The sequence below is a fragment of the Silene latifolia genome, chromosome 3 (assembly GCF_048544455.1).
Source record: "Silene latifolia isolate original U9 population chromosome 3, ASM4854445v1, whole genome shotgun sequence".
NCBI classification, from domain to species: Eukaryota; Viridiplantae; Streptophyta; class Magnoliopsida; order Caryophyllales; family Caryophyllaceae; genus Silene; species Silene latifolia.
Window position 1 is genome coordinate 27,651,905 of NC_133528.1, and position 16,601 is coordinate 27,668,505.

General features: G+C 37.1%; 3 protein-coding genes across 4 annotated transcripts; 2 read left to right on the forward strand and 1 right to left on the reverse strand.

The window, feature by feature from the left end:
* The first annotated feature begins 523 nt into the window (after positions 1-523).
* Positions 524-7,929, forward strand: LOC141647453 (kinesin-like protein KIN-14G). Of its 2 annotated transcripts, none has more exons than XM_074455632.1 (19): positions 524-1,134; positions 1,691-1,857; positions 2,024-2,167; positions 2,270-2,524; positions 2,618-2,689; positions 2,904-2,972; positions 3,162-3,239; positions 3,328-3,801; positions 3,891-3,972; positions 4,242-4,337; positions 4,425-4,604; positions 4,936-5,042; positions 5,217-5,395; positions 5,624-5,785; positions 5,899-6,152; positions 6,239-6,408; positions 6,502-6,693; positions 7,035-7,243; positions 7,406-7,929. In XM_074455632.1, exons 1-19 carry the CDS (start codon positions 1,017-1,019, stop codon positions 7,518-7,520), a joined length of 3,123 nt encoding a protein of 1,040 aa, XP_074311733.1. In that variant the 5' UTR covers positions 524-1,016; the 3' UTR covers positions 7,521-7,929. The 2 variants fall into 2 exon arrangements, with proteins under 2 accessions (XP_074311733.1, XP_074311732.1); XM_074455631.1 differs by having other exon boundaries at positions 600-1,134; positions 6,849-7,243.
* Positions 7,930-9,286: 1,357 nt separating this feature from the next.
* LOC141647451 (putative protein phosphatase 2C 5) lies at positions 9,287-13,642 on the forward strand. Its single transcript, XM_074455629.1, has 8 exons — positions 9,287-9,421; positions 9,994-10,251; positions 10,342-10,513; positions 10,603-10,820; positions 10,934-11,041; positions 11,117-11,242; positions 11,351-11,577; positions 13,096-13,642. Exons 2-8 carry the CDS (start codon positions 10,042-10,044, stop codon positions 13,313-13,315), a joined length of 1,281 nt encoding a protein of 426 aa, XP_074311730.1. The 5' UTR covers positions 9,287-9,421; positions 9,994-10,041; the 3' UTR covers positions 13,316-13,642.
* A 465-nt stretch (positions 13,643-14,107) lies between these two features.
* On the reverse strand, positions 14,108-16,278 carry LOC141647452 (NAC domain-containing protein 17-like). Its single transcript, XM_074455630.1, has 2 exons — positions 16,139-16,278; positions 14,108-15,578 (listed from the first exon to the last, which is right to left on the reverse strand). The coding sequence occupies exon 2, from the start codon at positions 15,226-15,228 to the stop codon at positions 14,311-14,313; it is 918 nt and encodes a 305-aa protein (XP_074311731.1). The 5' UTR covers positions 15,229-15,578; positions 16,139-16,278; the 3' UTR covers positions 14,108-14,310.
* Between the last annotated feature and the right edge of the window lie 323 nt (positions 16,279-16,601).

Consider the following 16,601-nt stretch of genomic DNA (forward strand, 5'->3'; position numbering starts at 1 on the left):
ATTTGTCCCACATTGAAAAATAATGCAGGTTTGATAAATATATATTACGTATAAATATTAGAATTGTCCCACATTAGAAAAAAAAATCGAATTTTTGTGAATATATTACTTAAAAATAGTAGAATTGTCCCACATCGAAAGATTAATATAAGGTAGGGTGATTATATAATTATAAATAAGAGTTAACCCACGTATATATTAATCTTTTTTTTTTTTTTAAAGAGATATTTTAATAATACGTAAACAAATCATTAGACATATAATGTAAACATTAAACGCTTATAACGTTTTTTTTTTTTTGCATTATAAATAAGTTAATTACCCCGTTGCAACGCACGGGCATTCAACCTAGTAAACAAAAATAAACCTTCTTTAGACGAGAATAGATAATTTTTATGCATTTATCAAATCCCATGTAGTACACTTCTTTTAACTTTTAAGAAATAGGAATATGTAAAAATAGCCTTTTTTTTGTTTCAATTTAAACAATTTATTTACTAGAAACAACATAAACCATCAAATTAAGGTGACCGAAGCGAGAGGTTCGGAAGATTACTTTTCTGATTTCTGACAATTTCTCTCTCAAAATAAATAAATAAATCAATTAAAATAATATCCAAGAGGGAAAATTTAGAAGTGTTCAACAATGGCAATTTTTAGTATTCAAACCTCTTGACAAAAAAATCTAAATGCAAACTTAAAAATACTAACATTTTTTGTTGAATAATAAATCAAAATTCTCCCTTTTTTCCCCTCTTCATATATCATCATCATCTTCCTACATTTCTCATTGAAAAATAAGAAAATTAAATAAATTCTTGTGAAAAAAAAAAAATCTTGATTAATTTACAATTTTGTTAAAAGGGTTTATTCATTTCACGAAAATTTCATCTGGGTTTGTCTTAATTTTGCATAATTTGATCATTAGAAGTCTACTTTTGTGCTCAAGTTTTTTGGATTGAAAAAACAAGGGGGGGAAAGTAGGTTTTTTTTTTCAACGGTAAAATTTGCTGGTAATGGTATCAATGGCGGATATATCGTTTTCCGTGATGTCAGTGGTTGAAGATGTTCTTAGACAACATGGTACTCGATTGAGCGACATTGATTTAGCATCAAGAAAAGCAGAGGAAGCTTGTATGGCTTTATTCTTTTGTTTTAATTTCTGTTTATTTTTATGAATTTGGGTTACATTTAATATATATTCAAAGGTTATGATGTTTATATGATGATTATTTGATTAATGTGATTGAATTTTGGTTTTAAAGATCATATTAATTTTTTTTTTTTTCTTGTTTAATGAGGGACAAATTGCTGTACTAGACTTGATGATTTGTATTTTACGAATTTTAGTATGAGACGGTCTCATGGTAAGGTTATCCCGAGATTGGCTCATGTTACGGGGTGAAATGGTTTTACAATAAGGCATCATTGTCTTTTATGTGTGGTTTTACAATGTTTTATTGTAAAACCGTTTTACAAGAGACTTACTCGTATGTGCCCATCTGATTTTTTAGGTTCAATGGCAGATGTTATATGATCATAATTTTGGTGATGTGGTTTTTGATTGGTTTAGTGAATGATTATTTTATTTATTTATTTTCAATTTTGGATTGCAATTGTTGGACCTTTGCTAAATACCTTGAGAATTCTTAAATTGCTTAACATATGGGTTGGGTGATTGTTGTTGTAGCGACAAGACGATATGAAGCAACTAGTTGGCTAAGGAAGATAGTTGGGGTGGTGTGCTCGAAAGATTTGCCTGCCGAGCCTTCTGAAGAACATTTCAGACTTGGGTTGAGGAGTGGTATAATCCTTTGTAATGCAATCAACAGGGTCCAACCTGGAGCTGTTCCAAAGGTATTACTAATTTGATTTTTACTTCTAGGTTTTTCGATTTTTAATGATGATTATCACTATGCACTACATGTTATCGACACCTGGGTAAGGGTGGTTACATTGTTCCCCTTACCTTGCCATAGGTGGGAACCTAAGTACATTTTGTGCTTCATGTATGTGTGTTCAGGTGGTAGAAGCTCCAAACGACACCGTGGTTATTCCAGATGGAGCCGCATTAATGGCTTACCAATACTTTGAAAATGTAAGGAATTTCTTAGTAGCTGTGGAAGAAATGGGGCTTCCTACGTTTGAGGCCTCCGATTTAGAGCAGGTTGGTCTAAATCGGTTTAGTGTATCAGAGTGAAATAACTTTTTCAATGATGAAATTGATGGTTTTTTTTTGGTGGGTAATTGTGGAAATTTGAATGACCAGGGTGGTAAAACAGCAAGGATTGTGAACTGTGTTCTGGCATTGAAATCGTTTAACGAATGGAAGGTAGCAGGAGGCAATGGAGTATTCAAGTTCAGTGGGAGTACCAAAACACCAAGTGCTGCAAAGGGTTTTGCTAGGAAAAATTCAGAACCCTTCATGAACTCAATTTCTAGGACTTCATCTGTAAGCGAGAAGTCTTTAGACACATCTGGCAATGAGCAATTTGGCGATCTTGCTCTTGATTTTAGTGACATGGTATGACACTACTTTCATCATTTATATGGAGTTTTGAATTTAGCATTTCCGTTGGAAACAGCTAATGACTATGTTTTTGGGGGTTGTTTACAGACTAACTCTCATTCCTTGAACGTGATGATTCGTGCACTTCTTATGGACAAGAAGCAAGAAGAAATTCCAAATGTGTGTATAATTTTTGCTAATGCCAAATCTATGATTTCAAATTCCAAATGTGTGTGTTCGTTTACTTCCTGTGGACAAGAACCAAAGATGAAATTCTAAAATGTGTTAGACTTACCATGGAGAGTCAGCAATCTGCTATGTCTTTGGTTGGGGTATTTCGGATTTTCAGGCATCATGTGCTATTATTAACTTGTTGATTTCTGACGTATTACAGATCGTTGAATCCATGCTCAGTAGAGTCATGGAAGAGTTCGAACGTCGCTTAGCAAGTCATCCTGAATCAGTAAGTCCTGCTAGAATTTTGTTATGAGACGCATTATCCGTCAAAGTTCCTGGAACTGAGATCAACACATCATATATTAATATGAAGACTTTATGGCTGCATAACATTTATCTGAGTCTTATTGTAATGTCTAGTTATGGAAGTCGAACTGTTAAGATCTTTACATGGTTGGTTATGTAATTTTATCAGGTGAAGTATACTCCAGAAACTATGTCGGTCTCTGGCCAAAACACGTCCCCTACAGAATCCCCCAAGGCAGAAACTCAGGTAAATCTTATATGTTCTTGTTATATCATGCTTCTTCATGACATTATCCTGAGTTTCTGACAACTTTTTATCTGATAACCTCGTGAAGATTGATGATGACACTGCTACTGATAAGGGCAGTGAGACTGGGAATGAGAGTGAGTCTGAGAATGAGATCGAGACTCAGACTGAGACTGAGCTGGTCCCTGAACAAGTTAAGACTGAGCAGGTCCCTAGACAAGTTAAGACTGAGCAGGCCTCTGAGCAAGTTAAGACTGAGCAGGTCCCTGAGCAAGTTAAGACTGAGCAGGTCCCTGACCAAGTTAAAGCTAAGCAGGTCGCTGAACAAGTTAAGGCTCAGCAGGTCGCTGAACAAGTTAAGGCTGAGCAGGTCCCTGACCAAGTTAAAGCTAAGCAGGTCGCTGAACAAGTTAAGGCTCAGCAGGTCGCTGAACAAGTTAAGGCTCAGCAGGTCGCTGAACAAGTTAAGGCTCAGCAGGCGCACGCCCTCCGTGAAGAAGCATTAAAACGTCGCCTTAAAAAGCAGAATATGTTGTTTGAGAGACAGATGAATGATATTCAGGTTAATGGAAGCAACTTTGTGCATTGTTGGCATTCAATCTCTTTCACTCCAGGGATTTTTTTTCAAACCGATGTAATTGATTTCTTCAGGGACTGAAGCATACTGTAAATACTACCAAGAAAAGTATGCAGTTTCTGCAAATGAAGTATCGTGAGGAATTTGACACTTTAGGTATTGCATCTTCCACTGATCCTGCCTTCTTGTTTCCATTCAATGTAGCCAGATTTCCCCCTCCCCCCAGTAAACCGGTCGTAATTCTTTTTATTGTGAAGCACTGTTGTGAACATTCAACCCCCTTACTAGTTCACCGTGCCATTTGCTGGATCCCTTGAACCACTAGGCTATATCGTTAATGTAGTTAATTTTTATCTTCCTATCTTCTTTAATATTAAGGAGGATTTCTGATTGTTAATGTTCTACTGTGAATCATTGTCACCTAGGTAAGCACATGTACACTCTTGCTCATGCCGCCTCAGGATACCGGAAAGTTTTAGAAGAAAACCGTAGGTTGTACAATCAAGTACAAGATCTTAAAGGTAAGAAGAGGCACTTTGTCTGTTTTCTTTGAACCATGTTTCTATTACATCTGAATTTGGAAAACTCAAATGTTCTTTGAACCCTAGGTAACATTAGGGTTTATTGTCGGGTGCGACCTTTCTTGCCTGGACAAGCGAATGGGCTTACTACAGTGGATCACATTGAGGATGGAAACATTACAATTATGAATCCTAATGTAAAAAATACCAAGGAGGGAAAGAAAATCTTCAATTTCAACAAAGTGTTTGGACCTTATGCAACACAAGGTCAGCAACCTGCATAACCTTTAGTTTTCTTATAAATGCCACGTGTACCGATGATGTCTTGGCTTAGTGGTAGAGACTACGGTCCTACCTGCTATAGGTCGCAAGTTCTAAATTTTCCCTTTCATCTATTATATTGTTCTTGTCCCTACTCTTGCACCAAAAAAATGCTACAGGTTTATGTTTAGACACAAAACTGTGTTTAATCATCATAATAGATTAATAGTAAGAAAAAATAATCAATTTTCGTCTTAATATATGATACATAATATTTTCTTTATTAATCAGGTTAGTAACTTGTTATATGTCTAAGCTGTGATATTTCCTGTGACAGCTGAGGTATATGTGGACATGCAGCCTCTTGTTCGTTCGTGTCTTGATGGTTACAATGTGTGTATCTTTGCTTACGGGCAAACAGGAGCAGGGAAAACTTACACCATGGTATATTTGCTATTGACTTATTTGAGGATAGTGAGTTTTGTATGAAACGAGACTGTCTCACATGTGAATCTAACTCGCGGGTTGATCTCACATGTAAGACCGTCTCATACAAGTGTCGTGATATGAAATTAGTTGTCATGAATGTCAACTGAGTTATCCTTGTTTTTTGTTCAGAGTGGACCAAATGATGTCACAGAAGAAACCTATGGTGTTAATTACAGGGCATTAAATGATTTGTTTCATTTATCAGAACAGAGAAAAGCCACATCTCTCTATGAAGTTTCGGTTCAGATGATGGAGATTTATAATGAGCAAGTTAGAGATCTCCTTGCTCCTGATGGTGCTAACAGAAGATATCCTTTAGTTTGTCTCTAAAATATGTTTTCTTCAATTCTCCCATTTAGTTTGTTTACTTTAAAGGGGGCAACTTGCGAAGGTTGATCCTAACGGGTTTCAAACCCACTTCTTGAGCATCGCCCTCAATAACTGCACTAGCTAAGATAGCTGACATCTGCAGTTACCATACATTAGATGTCATTGCTGAATTCTAAGAAATTGTGTTTTTTTTAACTCTTACATACATTAGAAATTCGTAACAGTAGTCAGACTGGAATCAATGTACCAGATGCAACTAGATTGCCTGTCACAACAACATCTGATGTTATCAATTTGATGAATATCGGCTTTAAAAATCGTGCTGTGAGTTCCACTGCCATGAATGATCGTAGTAGTCGTTCTCACAGGTATACGAACTTAACAATAATCGCATACAAAACCAACTTTTTCTCAATGTTAGACTATATTTTGCCATAAATAGTCTCATTTTGCACTAAAGTGGGTAAATATATGGTTTCAGTTGCATGACAGTTCATGTGCAAGGAAAAGACATCACATCAGGCTCGATGATACGTGGATGCATGCATCTAGTTGACCTGGCGGGGAGTGAAAGGGTCGATAAGTCCGAGGTGACAGGAGATAGATTGAAGGAAGCACAACACATTAACAAGTCACTTGCAGCACTAGGAGATGTGATTGCTTCTTTGTCTTCAAAGAATGCGCATGTTCCCTATAGGAATAGTAAGCTAACTCAATTGCTTCAAGATTCTCTCGGTAAGTTAGTCAATAATCTTGGTCATTTATTTCTGAGTGTTTTCTGCTTTAGTATGAATTCTGACAAGTGCGTAAATAAATACCAGGGGGTCAAGCTAAAACATTGATGTTTGTTCATATAAGCCCTGAGCCGGATGCCGTTGGAGAGACGATCAGTACACTTAAATTCGCGGAGCGTGTATCCACTGTAGAGCTTGGAGCTGCCCGGACTAACAAAGATAATAACTCTTCAGATGTTAAAGAGTTGAAAGAACAGGTACTTTGATATTTGAAAACAAAAGACAGTTTCGGACAATTCTACATTTCTAATGGGTTTCCTTCTATTGGAATGTTTTCTTTGTACTACTAGATACTCACTCTAAAGGCAGCCTTGGTCAGAAAGGATGAAGAGATGGAGCAGATTCCCCGTTCCATTTCCAGCACCCCAGAAAGCGGGAGTGTGAAATCCACTGCGTCTTCCCCTATGCATCCTTCTTATCGCCCATCTAAAGACACCCCAAGTGGTCGCAAGAGTCCAGTGAAAGATGCCAGTAACTCCAAGGTTGGTTAATCAGTACAGCTACCTTTATCATAATCTGAGACTAAACTAATTCAACTAAAAACTGAATTTTATCATGAGACCGTCTCATATGAAAAATGTGTTTATTATTTACCAAAAGTCATCATCTCTAATTAACTTTTAATTGTGGTTTGAAGGGCAAAAGCAACGCCACATCCAAACCACGTAGGAAAAGCTTAGACCCGGACGATATTCTAGCAAATGATGCTCACTGGCCACCCCTTAGCGTGGTCAAGTCCGAGGAGAAGATACTGACATCAGGTGACTGGATAGAAAAGGTCATATCAAAGCAAAACTCACTGCCTTCTGAGACTCTTTATCAGGGATACACGCTCGATGACACGCTTAAGGATACACAAGATAGTGAAAGCCTTGATGAGCTTGATATGGCTACAAGTGATTCTTCTGAGCAAGATTTCCAAGTTAATCTTCCAAGAGTTTCTAGTTTGCCTAGTTTGGGAACAAGTTTGCCTAGTTTGGGAACCAAGCTCAAGAAACCTCAAGTCAAACCCTCCAAAAGCCCCGAAAAAAGGTACATTTATCATTCAACAATTTTCTACTGTTAGTTTTGGCATGAGGGCAGCTTTCATGCTGACTGCTGACAGATTCGAATCCAGTTCATAAATATCACCCCTTGGTGTTGTTTAAAAACTGTACTTAAGCTAATGATGTGTTTACTTTCCATGATGATTAGGAGTATGATTCCAGTGCCACCAACGCGAAAAGTATCCAACGGCACAACTCCAGTAGTAGTCAAGAATGGACGACAATCTGTCCACGTGAAGCGAAAAACAGCAAATGTGAAGTGATTATGATATGTTGTTGGGTTTGTGATCCCCTCTCTTTTCGGGTTTTCTTATCTTTGAGTAGAGTTAGAAGAGGAAGAGTGAAGAGTTAAGAAAGGCTTTTCTCTAGTGTAAAAATGGCAACTCTTTCAGTTGCTTGGGATGTGTACAAGTTTTGGAGTTCCACAAAAGTGATGGATATGGCATCATATTTTGTTGTGTATATGAGAGAACTTGTTGATTCAGTTGTCTTTTTGGTTTTGGTATTGATATTGATATTGTAGATGTATCCTTCCTCTTAACAAGAGTGATGGGTAAAATAGGTATATATATATATATATAGAGCATACATATATAATGTGATGAAATTTGTATCCTCCATTACAGAGAAATTGTATCAAAAAGATTGTTGTGAATTGTCTTGAAACCATATGAATTGTTGTACATTAATACTGAGTACCATTTTGCAAATTGCACTTGTGTTTTTGTTTTTTCATTGTACCAGTAATTCGGTGCAATTTTTATCTTGGGTTATTCGGAAACAGTTTTATTGTGTTGCTAACACAAGGGTAAGACTGCGTAGATCCGACCCATCCTCCACCTTTAACTCGCAATTTGCGGGAGCCATTAAAGCATTAGGGTAATGTTGTTGTTGTTTTTGAAGAATGTGGTTCTCGTTACTATGCGAAAGTAAAACTAGAACTTTGTAAACACATGTTAAACGGATTTAGTTAGAAATCAACTTACATTTTGGCCAAGAAATTAATGGTTTAGGATGTGCAAATATTTCAGAATGCATCATCTTGGGCATTAAGTTAGTTTTAATTGGTACATCTGTGTGTAGTAAATCTTTTTAAGAATTGACAAATGTACATCAATAAGTCTCCTTTAAAACGGTTTTACAATATCACATTGTAAAACCATAGGATGAAAAACCTTAATGCCCTTATATATTATGAAAAGTGGTGATTGGTGAAATTATTTTAATGGGAGTGTTTTCAATAAATAGTCACTTGATTTTACTATAAACTTATGTAAAGCGATTTTATATAAAAATTGTTGAATATAGATAATGCTCATTTAACTATATCCAACCATAAATTTTATTTATCTATGCCCTTTTCAATTAAATAGAAGCATTAAATATTGTAAACACACTTTTAAAAGACGATTTGTCATTAATTTGATGTTAGTTTAATCAATTCACTTTTAAACTCCCACATATAATCAGTAATCCACTAATTAAAAGAGCGAGTGAATACTTAGATCAACTGATGAGAGATGTTTTAGTTTAATCAAAATCCTAGAGGTCTCGAGTCTGATGAGTTCGAATACGAAGTCAATTGTTGAATGGCTAGATTTCATATTGGCTACTACATCATTGTAAGACGGTCTCAGGTCAGAATTGGTGATACGGTACAAGTTTTATACTCGTACAAAAAAAGTTAATTTACTTATGATAATGAGGTGTACTGAGTACTGACTGTTAGTCACTAATCGGAACTTGGAATTAGGCTAGTAATAAAGGTGATGTACATAGGAAAATAATGTATTTTGGTAGATTAGTCGGAATTAGCTGGCAATTAGTCCTAAATCCTAATCAATTGATTTCATGATTTGTACGCATATCTTACTTGAACCTAACCCCGCGTTTTCTCAATCTCTTCCTCCATTATTTTCGGACATTTGTACGGATAGTATATGTATCTGTTGGCTAGCCTAGTCTCGAGTCTCGAGTCTCGAGTCTCGAGTCTCGACTTAAAATACGACAATTGCAGTCGATAATCGACATAGCTTCCAAAACATTTATAACTCGGACGTATATCGGTGTCACGACCCATATTTAAAACCAAGACGGGTAGCCTTATCTATCAAATCAAAGCACAGCAAACCTTCTCACTCTCTCTCTATCTCTAATTTATCTGGTAATGTCGCTCTCTCTATCTACACTCTTTCTCTTTTCTTCGATCTCATTTTCACATTTGCTTATTAATTTTCGCTTTAATTTTACTGCTAATTTCACTTCATTTTTTTTTATTAATTTCTTCATCTTCATCTTTTTAGTGTTGTAACTTGTAAATTGTGGTCTATTATTACAACTGTCGATTTCTGTGTAATTTAACACAGTTTTACTAAATTAGTGCTTCAATTTGAATGCTTTTTTTTGTTGGATTTTACATTTGAATATCAATGTTCATTCTTGATTTTTGTTGTGTTCAATTTTAGTTAATTATTCATCATTTTTGCTAAAATTTTAGGATAATGTAAATGTAGTTAAACTGTAAATTGATAAGTTGGTATCGAGTTTTTCGCCGATTAAGTGAAGATAAATGTGAATTCGTGGTTGGATAGTGAGACTTATCCACTTGAATTGGTGATATTTTTTGGTGTTGAGGTTTTTGTGCTGTGTTATCAAGATTTTGTTGAAAGTAGTAGTTGAATAGAGGGTAATGCTGCTGTTTGATCTAATTGAAATGTCGTTTATTGTCGTGATTAGGGTTATAGTAACGAGAGTTAGTTGAGAAATGTTGGAACTTGGGTCAAAATGAGCCAGACAGAAATATCGCCAGTTAAGTCGTCCCTAGTTGCGCTTGGGACGTTGATTGGTCGCGAACTTAGGTCTGAGAAGGTCGAGAAACCGATAATTAAGGTTGGACAGGCAGCTTTGGCCAAGAAAGGGGAGGATTATTTTCTAGTTCAGCCTGATTGCCAGAGAATTCCTGGGAATCCTGCCACATCTTTTTCTGTTTACGCGGTAACTTGCTGTCTCTACTTAGAATGTTTGTGAGTTTCTATGGTTGATTTGGTTTTGGGTATTTAGCTGAAATTTGAGTGTTTTGTATAGATATTTGATGGGCATAATGGAATATCGGCTGCTATATATGCTAAGGAGAACTTGTTGAGTAATGTATTAAGTGCCATTCCGGAAGGTGTTAGTAGGGAAGAGTGGCTTCAGGCTCTACCAAGAGCGTTGGTTGCTGGGTTTGTGAAAACTGATATCGAATTCCAGCAGAAAGGTTGGTTCTGATCCTAGTTGGTGTCCTTAGTCCTTACATCTATATAATTATTTGTATTTAGTAAATTTTCTGTTTCAATCAATAACCAGGCGAAACCTCTGGTACAACAGTCACCTTTGTTGTGATTGATGGGTGGACTGTGACTGTTGCGTCTGTTGGCGATTCTAGATGCATATTGGACACACAAGGTGGAGTTGTTTCTCTCTTGACAGTGGATCATCGATTAGAGGAAAACGAAGAAGAGAGGCAACGTGTTACAGCTAGCGGAGGTGAAGTTGGAAGACTCAATATTTATGGTGGAAATGAGGTACATTGATGCCTCTATATTTTTTGCAAATATGAATTGAAAATTTTCAGCTAAAGTATAAGTATATAGCGCCTAACTACGCCACTGATGATGTGTTTATTGCGATTTTCCAGGTTGGACCTCTCCGCTGCTGGCCAGGAGGACTATGCCTTTCTCGGTCAATTGGTGATACAGATGTTGGAGAGTTCATTGTTCCTGTGCCACACGTTAAACAAGTAAAGGTGAGTCATTGGTGTATTCTGATAGCTGCTTTTATCACCCTTTCGTGGCAGAACATTGACTTGAATTGCATATAGCTCTCGGACGCTGGCGGGAGACTTGTTATAGCTTCTGATGGTATCTGGGATGCATTGTCATCTGAGGCTGCTGCAAAAGCTTGTCGAGGTCTACCAGCTGATCTTGCTGCGAAGCTTGTTGTAAAGGTGTCATTACTTGCGTGCATAGATAATTTTTATTTTTCTCTCTCTCTGACTAATTAACTTAACAAGACGAGGACATATTCTAAAGTGGGTTTCATTGGGATGGATCAGGAAGCTTTGAGGTCAAGGGGTCTTAAGGATGATACAACCTGCTTAGTTGTTGACATGATTCCGTCAGTTCACCCTATACTACCTCCAACAGCTCATAAGAAGAATAATGGATTGACCTCACTGCTATTTAGAAAGAAATCTCTGAACTCGAGTAAATCATCGAAACTCTCTGCTGTGGGCGCTGTAGAGGAGTTGTTTGAAGAGGGTTCTGCAATGCTTGCAGAAAGGTGTGTTTCTCATTCTGTTCTTCCCATACATCTTTTTGCTCTGTTCGTTTGCATTGTTCACTGGAGCTGGTTTGTGTGCGCAATTCTCTGCTAAGGCCATGATAACTTGAGTTAGGTATTTTGGGTGATATTTAGACTGTCTACATTTTTATGCTTTGTATTTTATGTTATGCGCTCAAGCCTGCTTTTAATAAACACTGTGTTTCTTTGAAGAACATCTAAATGTGATGAATTTTTGTGGTTATATGAAGGACTGAGAGAAATTGAAGACTGCAGTAGTTGAGACTCGAGAGTTTCATTTGCCCTCTTAGATTCCAAAATCGAATTTATTACTGATATATTCCTTTAATGCCTACTGTGGTACTATCCATAAGCTATCACAGACTCAGAGGAATAGTGTCAGTCGGTTTTTTTGGTATCAATGCGAATGAGATGAGATTGTCTGTGGGCTTTCACTAGATGATTTGAGTTCTGCATTATTTTATTTTTTTTGCCTGTTGCAACTTAGAATTATATGACTCCAGATGAGCGGAGTGACGATGAATTATTGGTCGACATATTTTTGAAAATGTAGTGTATCCAAATGAATAGAGAGAGTAGTTGTGATGGCTTCTGGAATTTCAGTTTAAGTTAGAAATAAAGACCACCTTTCAATTTTAGGTTTGGGGAGAAAGGGAAAGAGACTTTGAATTTTGACTTGTGAACATCCAAAAGCTGGATATGTTGCCTTGACATTAGTTGATTGCGATGCTATCAACCGTCCGTGATCTGATTTGCATTTTCAGACAAAATGACCTACCCACAGCTCACCTGTTTCAATAATTTGGGGAAATTGATTCTGCAATATGGTCAAAATGTTAGGTACGTAGGTGTTGCAATCATTTCTTTTTCTCTATGTAAAGACAAGAGTTAGTGGTTTGCATATGTTCTCTCTTTGTTTGTTCTATGTTTGTGATGGTCTGTTGGATGCAATAAATAAATGATTGCCACTTTCCTAATTTTAGACGTCATGGGACGATCGGTAAACAAGTATATGTTCTCATGCATATTTAGCATGTACTCAACTCATGGGGATGGTGTAAATAAAAATGACTCCCTAAATTATACGCGCTTATTATTGGTGTACGCGTCTTTGCAGTGATTTTTTCTACATTTTCCTTTCGGTCCATTTCTTTGGTTTCTTCCATTTTTCTCTTTTTGGTCTTTCACTTCTCTCTCATGCAAATAAACAACCACTTTCGTTTTGCCTCACTACTTGGTATTACTTATTACTTTCGTGACTGCGCCACGGGCAGCATCTTTCTTGGCACTGATGTTCACTCCTAAGGCTAAATAAGTAAATATAGGATTCCACAATATGATATAGCAGATGCTACCAAATTATTTTGCTCGTTTATCCCTTGTTTCTAAGGGTCGTGGTTTTGCAACCTTCTCCCTTTCTAATGGAAGTTAAAATACTCAAGTAATAGGGAGTAATACGTTTACGTTGTATGTGTGTTGGAATTTGGAAATCTGCAGGCTTGGTAAAGATTTCCCTATGAACCCGGACTCTGGGCTTTTCAGATGTGCAATCTGCCAGATAGATCAGCCATCGAATGAAAGTCTATCAGTGAACTCTGGACCATTTTTCTCCCCCTCATCAAAACCATGGGAGGGGCCCTTCCTTTGTGCCAACTGCAGAAGAAAGAAAGACGCCATGGAAGGAAAGCAGCACATCAAGGCCACATTGTCCATCTAACCATTTATCGGGTGATGCATTCAATTGTCAATTTATATATAATATAATATTCTTAATTCGTTTTGCATTTTAGAGAGATGTGTATCGTAGAAGTGAGGTAGGTAACCGATGAAAATGGTAGTTTATGTTCGTGTTAGTTATGAAGTTTCTGCTTGGCTTTTGAAGTCGACTCACTTACAACGAACATGACTGATTGACTGTCAAGTTATATCATGTGATTCCTGTATGCAATTAGATATTATGCTAACAACTTCGGTATGTAATGTAAGTAGATCAATCAATGGCTAATGAGGTGCTCTACAGTTACTCTCGTTCATTTAAGTTGAATTTCCAAGCGTGCTCTCTATTTATTTTGGTCGTCAAACTTATTGATTGCTCTTCTTAATATGTAACAAGTAGTAGTATGCATCTTCATGTTGGTGTAGATTCATCAAAATGTAAACTACTCGTCGTCTGAAATTTATACTCAAACCTTGTAAGCAACTGAGCTAGCCCTTGTCTCTCTTTACCCAAAAAAAGGTTGCAGATTCTCGCTTCAGTATTGGAACCACGAAATAAATCGTAAAGCAGAGGTAGTTCTTTGCTCACAATCGATCATAAACACAATGTTCAGATTTGTAGTAGTGATAAAAAAAACATTTCGACCTTATTAAGATTTTATTATATATACTCCGTATATAAATTCAGATTTGTTATGTAAGCTTTCTTCTTACTCTGAATGATCCGATCTATAGCGTCATCTAAAGCAAAAAAATGGAATGTAGTTTGCACGAATGGTAAATTGAACAAGCATTAAACCAACAAACGCAAACTCATTCGAATAAAACCATCCAAATTCTACGTTCGAATTATAAACAATTAAACAAGTAATTAATCACTCAGTTACTTGATGTTGATGTGCAAAAGGCTGAACATCAAATTAGTTCAAAATAAAATAAAATAACCGATATGGAAATAAAGTCACGTCTCAAAGGAACATCACAAGAATCTTCCCATCAGTCATGGAGATCCTTCAGCTCCAAATAGCAATCATCAGATAAAAGGGTTGACCAATCAAATTCCATCCCACAAGTCGGATTTCCACCACCTAAATCTTCCAGCCCATTGAAAATGTCGCTCTCGAGAATCTGAGAATCATCGCCTTCAATGAAGGCTGCTAGTAACCTGTCGATCTCATCTTCCCCAGACTCGATGAGTGGTGGTAGTGGCTGCTGCACTGCGGATGGCGTCAAGGGACCCACATGTTCCTGGCAGACAGGAGTACTGGTTACGGCAGAACCATCCGGATTATGACCAACGTTTACCGGAATGCTAGGTCCAGAGTCAGGCTCAACATTCTCAACATTACCAACATTATCGTCGTCGTCACTATCCCACTCTTCTTCCACAAAGGGGGCGCCATAGTTTTCGCCGTTTTTAGGCCCCGGACCACTCTTCTCGTAAACCTTACATATCACATAGGAATCTTGGGCGACGCCTTGTTGTAGAAGCTGACTATCGTCTAACCTGTACTCATGCATTACCCAATCTGTTCTGTCGCCCTTGGGTGCTTTTCCACGGTAGAAAATCAAGGTTTTGATCTTCCCTACAGGACGGTTTTTGTAGTTGACCGTTCTGTCAGCTCCAGTTGACTTCCAGTAGCCATGTACTGTGGCTCTGTTAGACCTTCCTTGATTAGGATACTTCTTTGATCGTGGGCATATGAAGTACCAATTTAAATCCCTAGTCTTTAAGCACGCTTTGGTAGGGAGTTCCCACGGAGCAAATTGAAAGACATCGACCTCCGACATCATTTGAGGACCAAGTGATTTCCCAATAACCTTCCTTTTCAGATAAAACATAAACAGTTCCTCATCGGTTGGATGAAACCGAAACCCAGGAGGAATTGACTTGCTCCCTAGAAGAGCATCCATAATGTATGACCAACAATGAATAATTATTTTTCACTACTTTCTAATCTACTTAAAAGCTGTCAACTTCGCTAATTAACAGCAATAATAACCTAATAATCAGAAAGCAGCAGAAGACGATGCCACAGGAGTGGTTAATACTGCACAACAGGAAAGAGAGCTGGCGCAAAGAGAGAAAAACAAAGCAGGTGTACGAAAGAGAAGAATGTACGGGAAGCTAACGTACACCCGCTTGAGGTTAAGAAAATGGAGATTTTTTAACGGCCCCACCAACGTCTTCTTCTCACAAAAGAGAAGTCAAACAGAAGAATCCACAATTGTTTCTTCTTCAGACGGATAAAAGACATGGAGGCCTGCACATAGTTGTTAGCATCATCAGCTACCGAACTCAAAATACGCTTCCAAACAAACAGGCAGGAAAAATACAACCGTGCCCTCCCAAATCTGGTTTCGGAATGTGAATCAAAGCAAACGAAGCATTCGCTTGCTCGATTGATCAGCACCCAATTAACAAATATACAAACGTTTGAATCACAATACAACAGAAATTCGCCCTGAGAGACGGTCAATCAGTAATAATCGGAACTTTCACTTCCCAATTGATCATCAACTAATCCCCAAACAACTAACCAACCCAACCCAAATCAAATCAATTTCTTCTCAAATTAATATCTGACAACCCTTACATAGCATGCAACAAAAGTGAAAACGGAATAACATTGAATCAAAGCAACAGGCAATAAAACAAACCCTAGAACACAATTACCAACACAAAATTTGAAAACCCTAATTTCGCAAGTTTGACGAAATGCAAAAACAAAATCAATCAAAAAGGGGGGAAATCAATAGAACAAATCAAAACAAAAATCAATAAAACAAAATTAAGGAATTAGGGTTAAAAAAAATAGCGGACCTAGAGACCGGCGGGAGACGGAAAAATACGGCGGGAGCGAGGATGAAGAGAGAGGGAGGAAAGTGCGAAGGGCGACTTTGGAGACGGAAAGGGTTTTAATTTTGAAACTGAATGAGACTCTAGTTCCAAGTTCTAACTAATGTGTATTTATATTGGATTTTGCCAAAGGTGAGATGGACTAGTATTCTAGTTCTTGTACTACATAATTTTGCTAATTTTATTTTTGATAATAATAATAGAGTTTTTTTGTAAATTACATCCATAATATTACTTCTGATCAGAAGTTACATCCAAAACATATACTCAGGCGGAAAATTGATGCAAATTTGAATTTTAGCCACTTAACTTCATCTTTTATGACGAAATTGCCCTTACCTTCATCTTTTATATTCTCCTATGTTCTTCACATTTCATTTGGCTATCATCTCTTTTAATTCTTCATATCTTCACCATTCTTACCTAA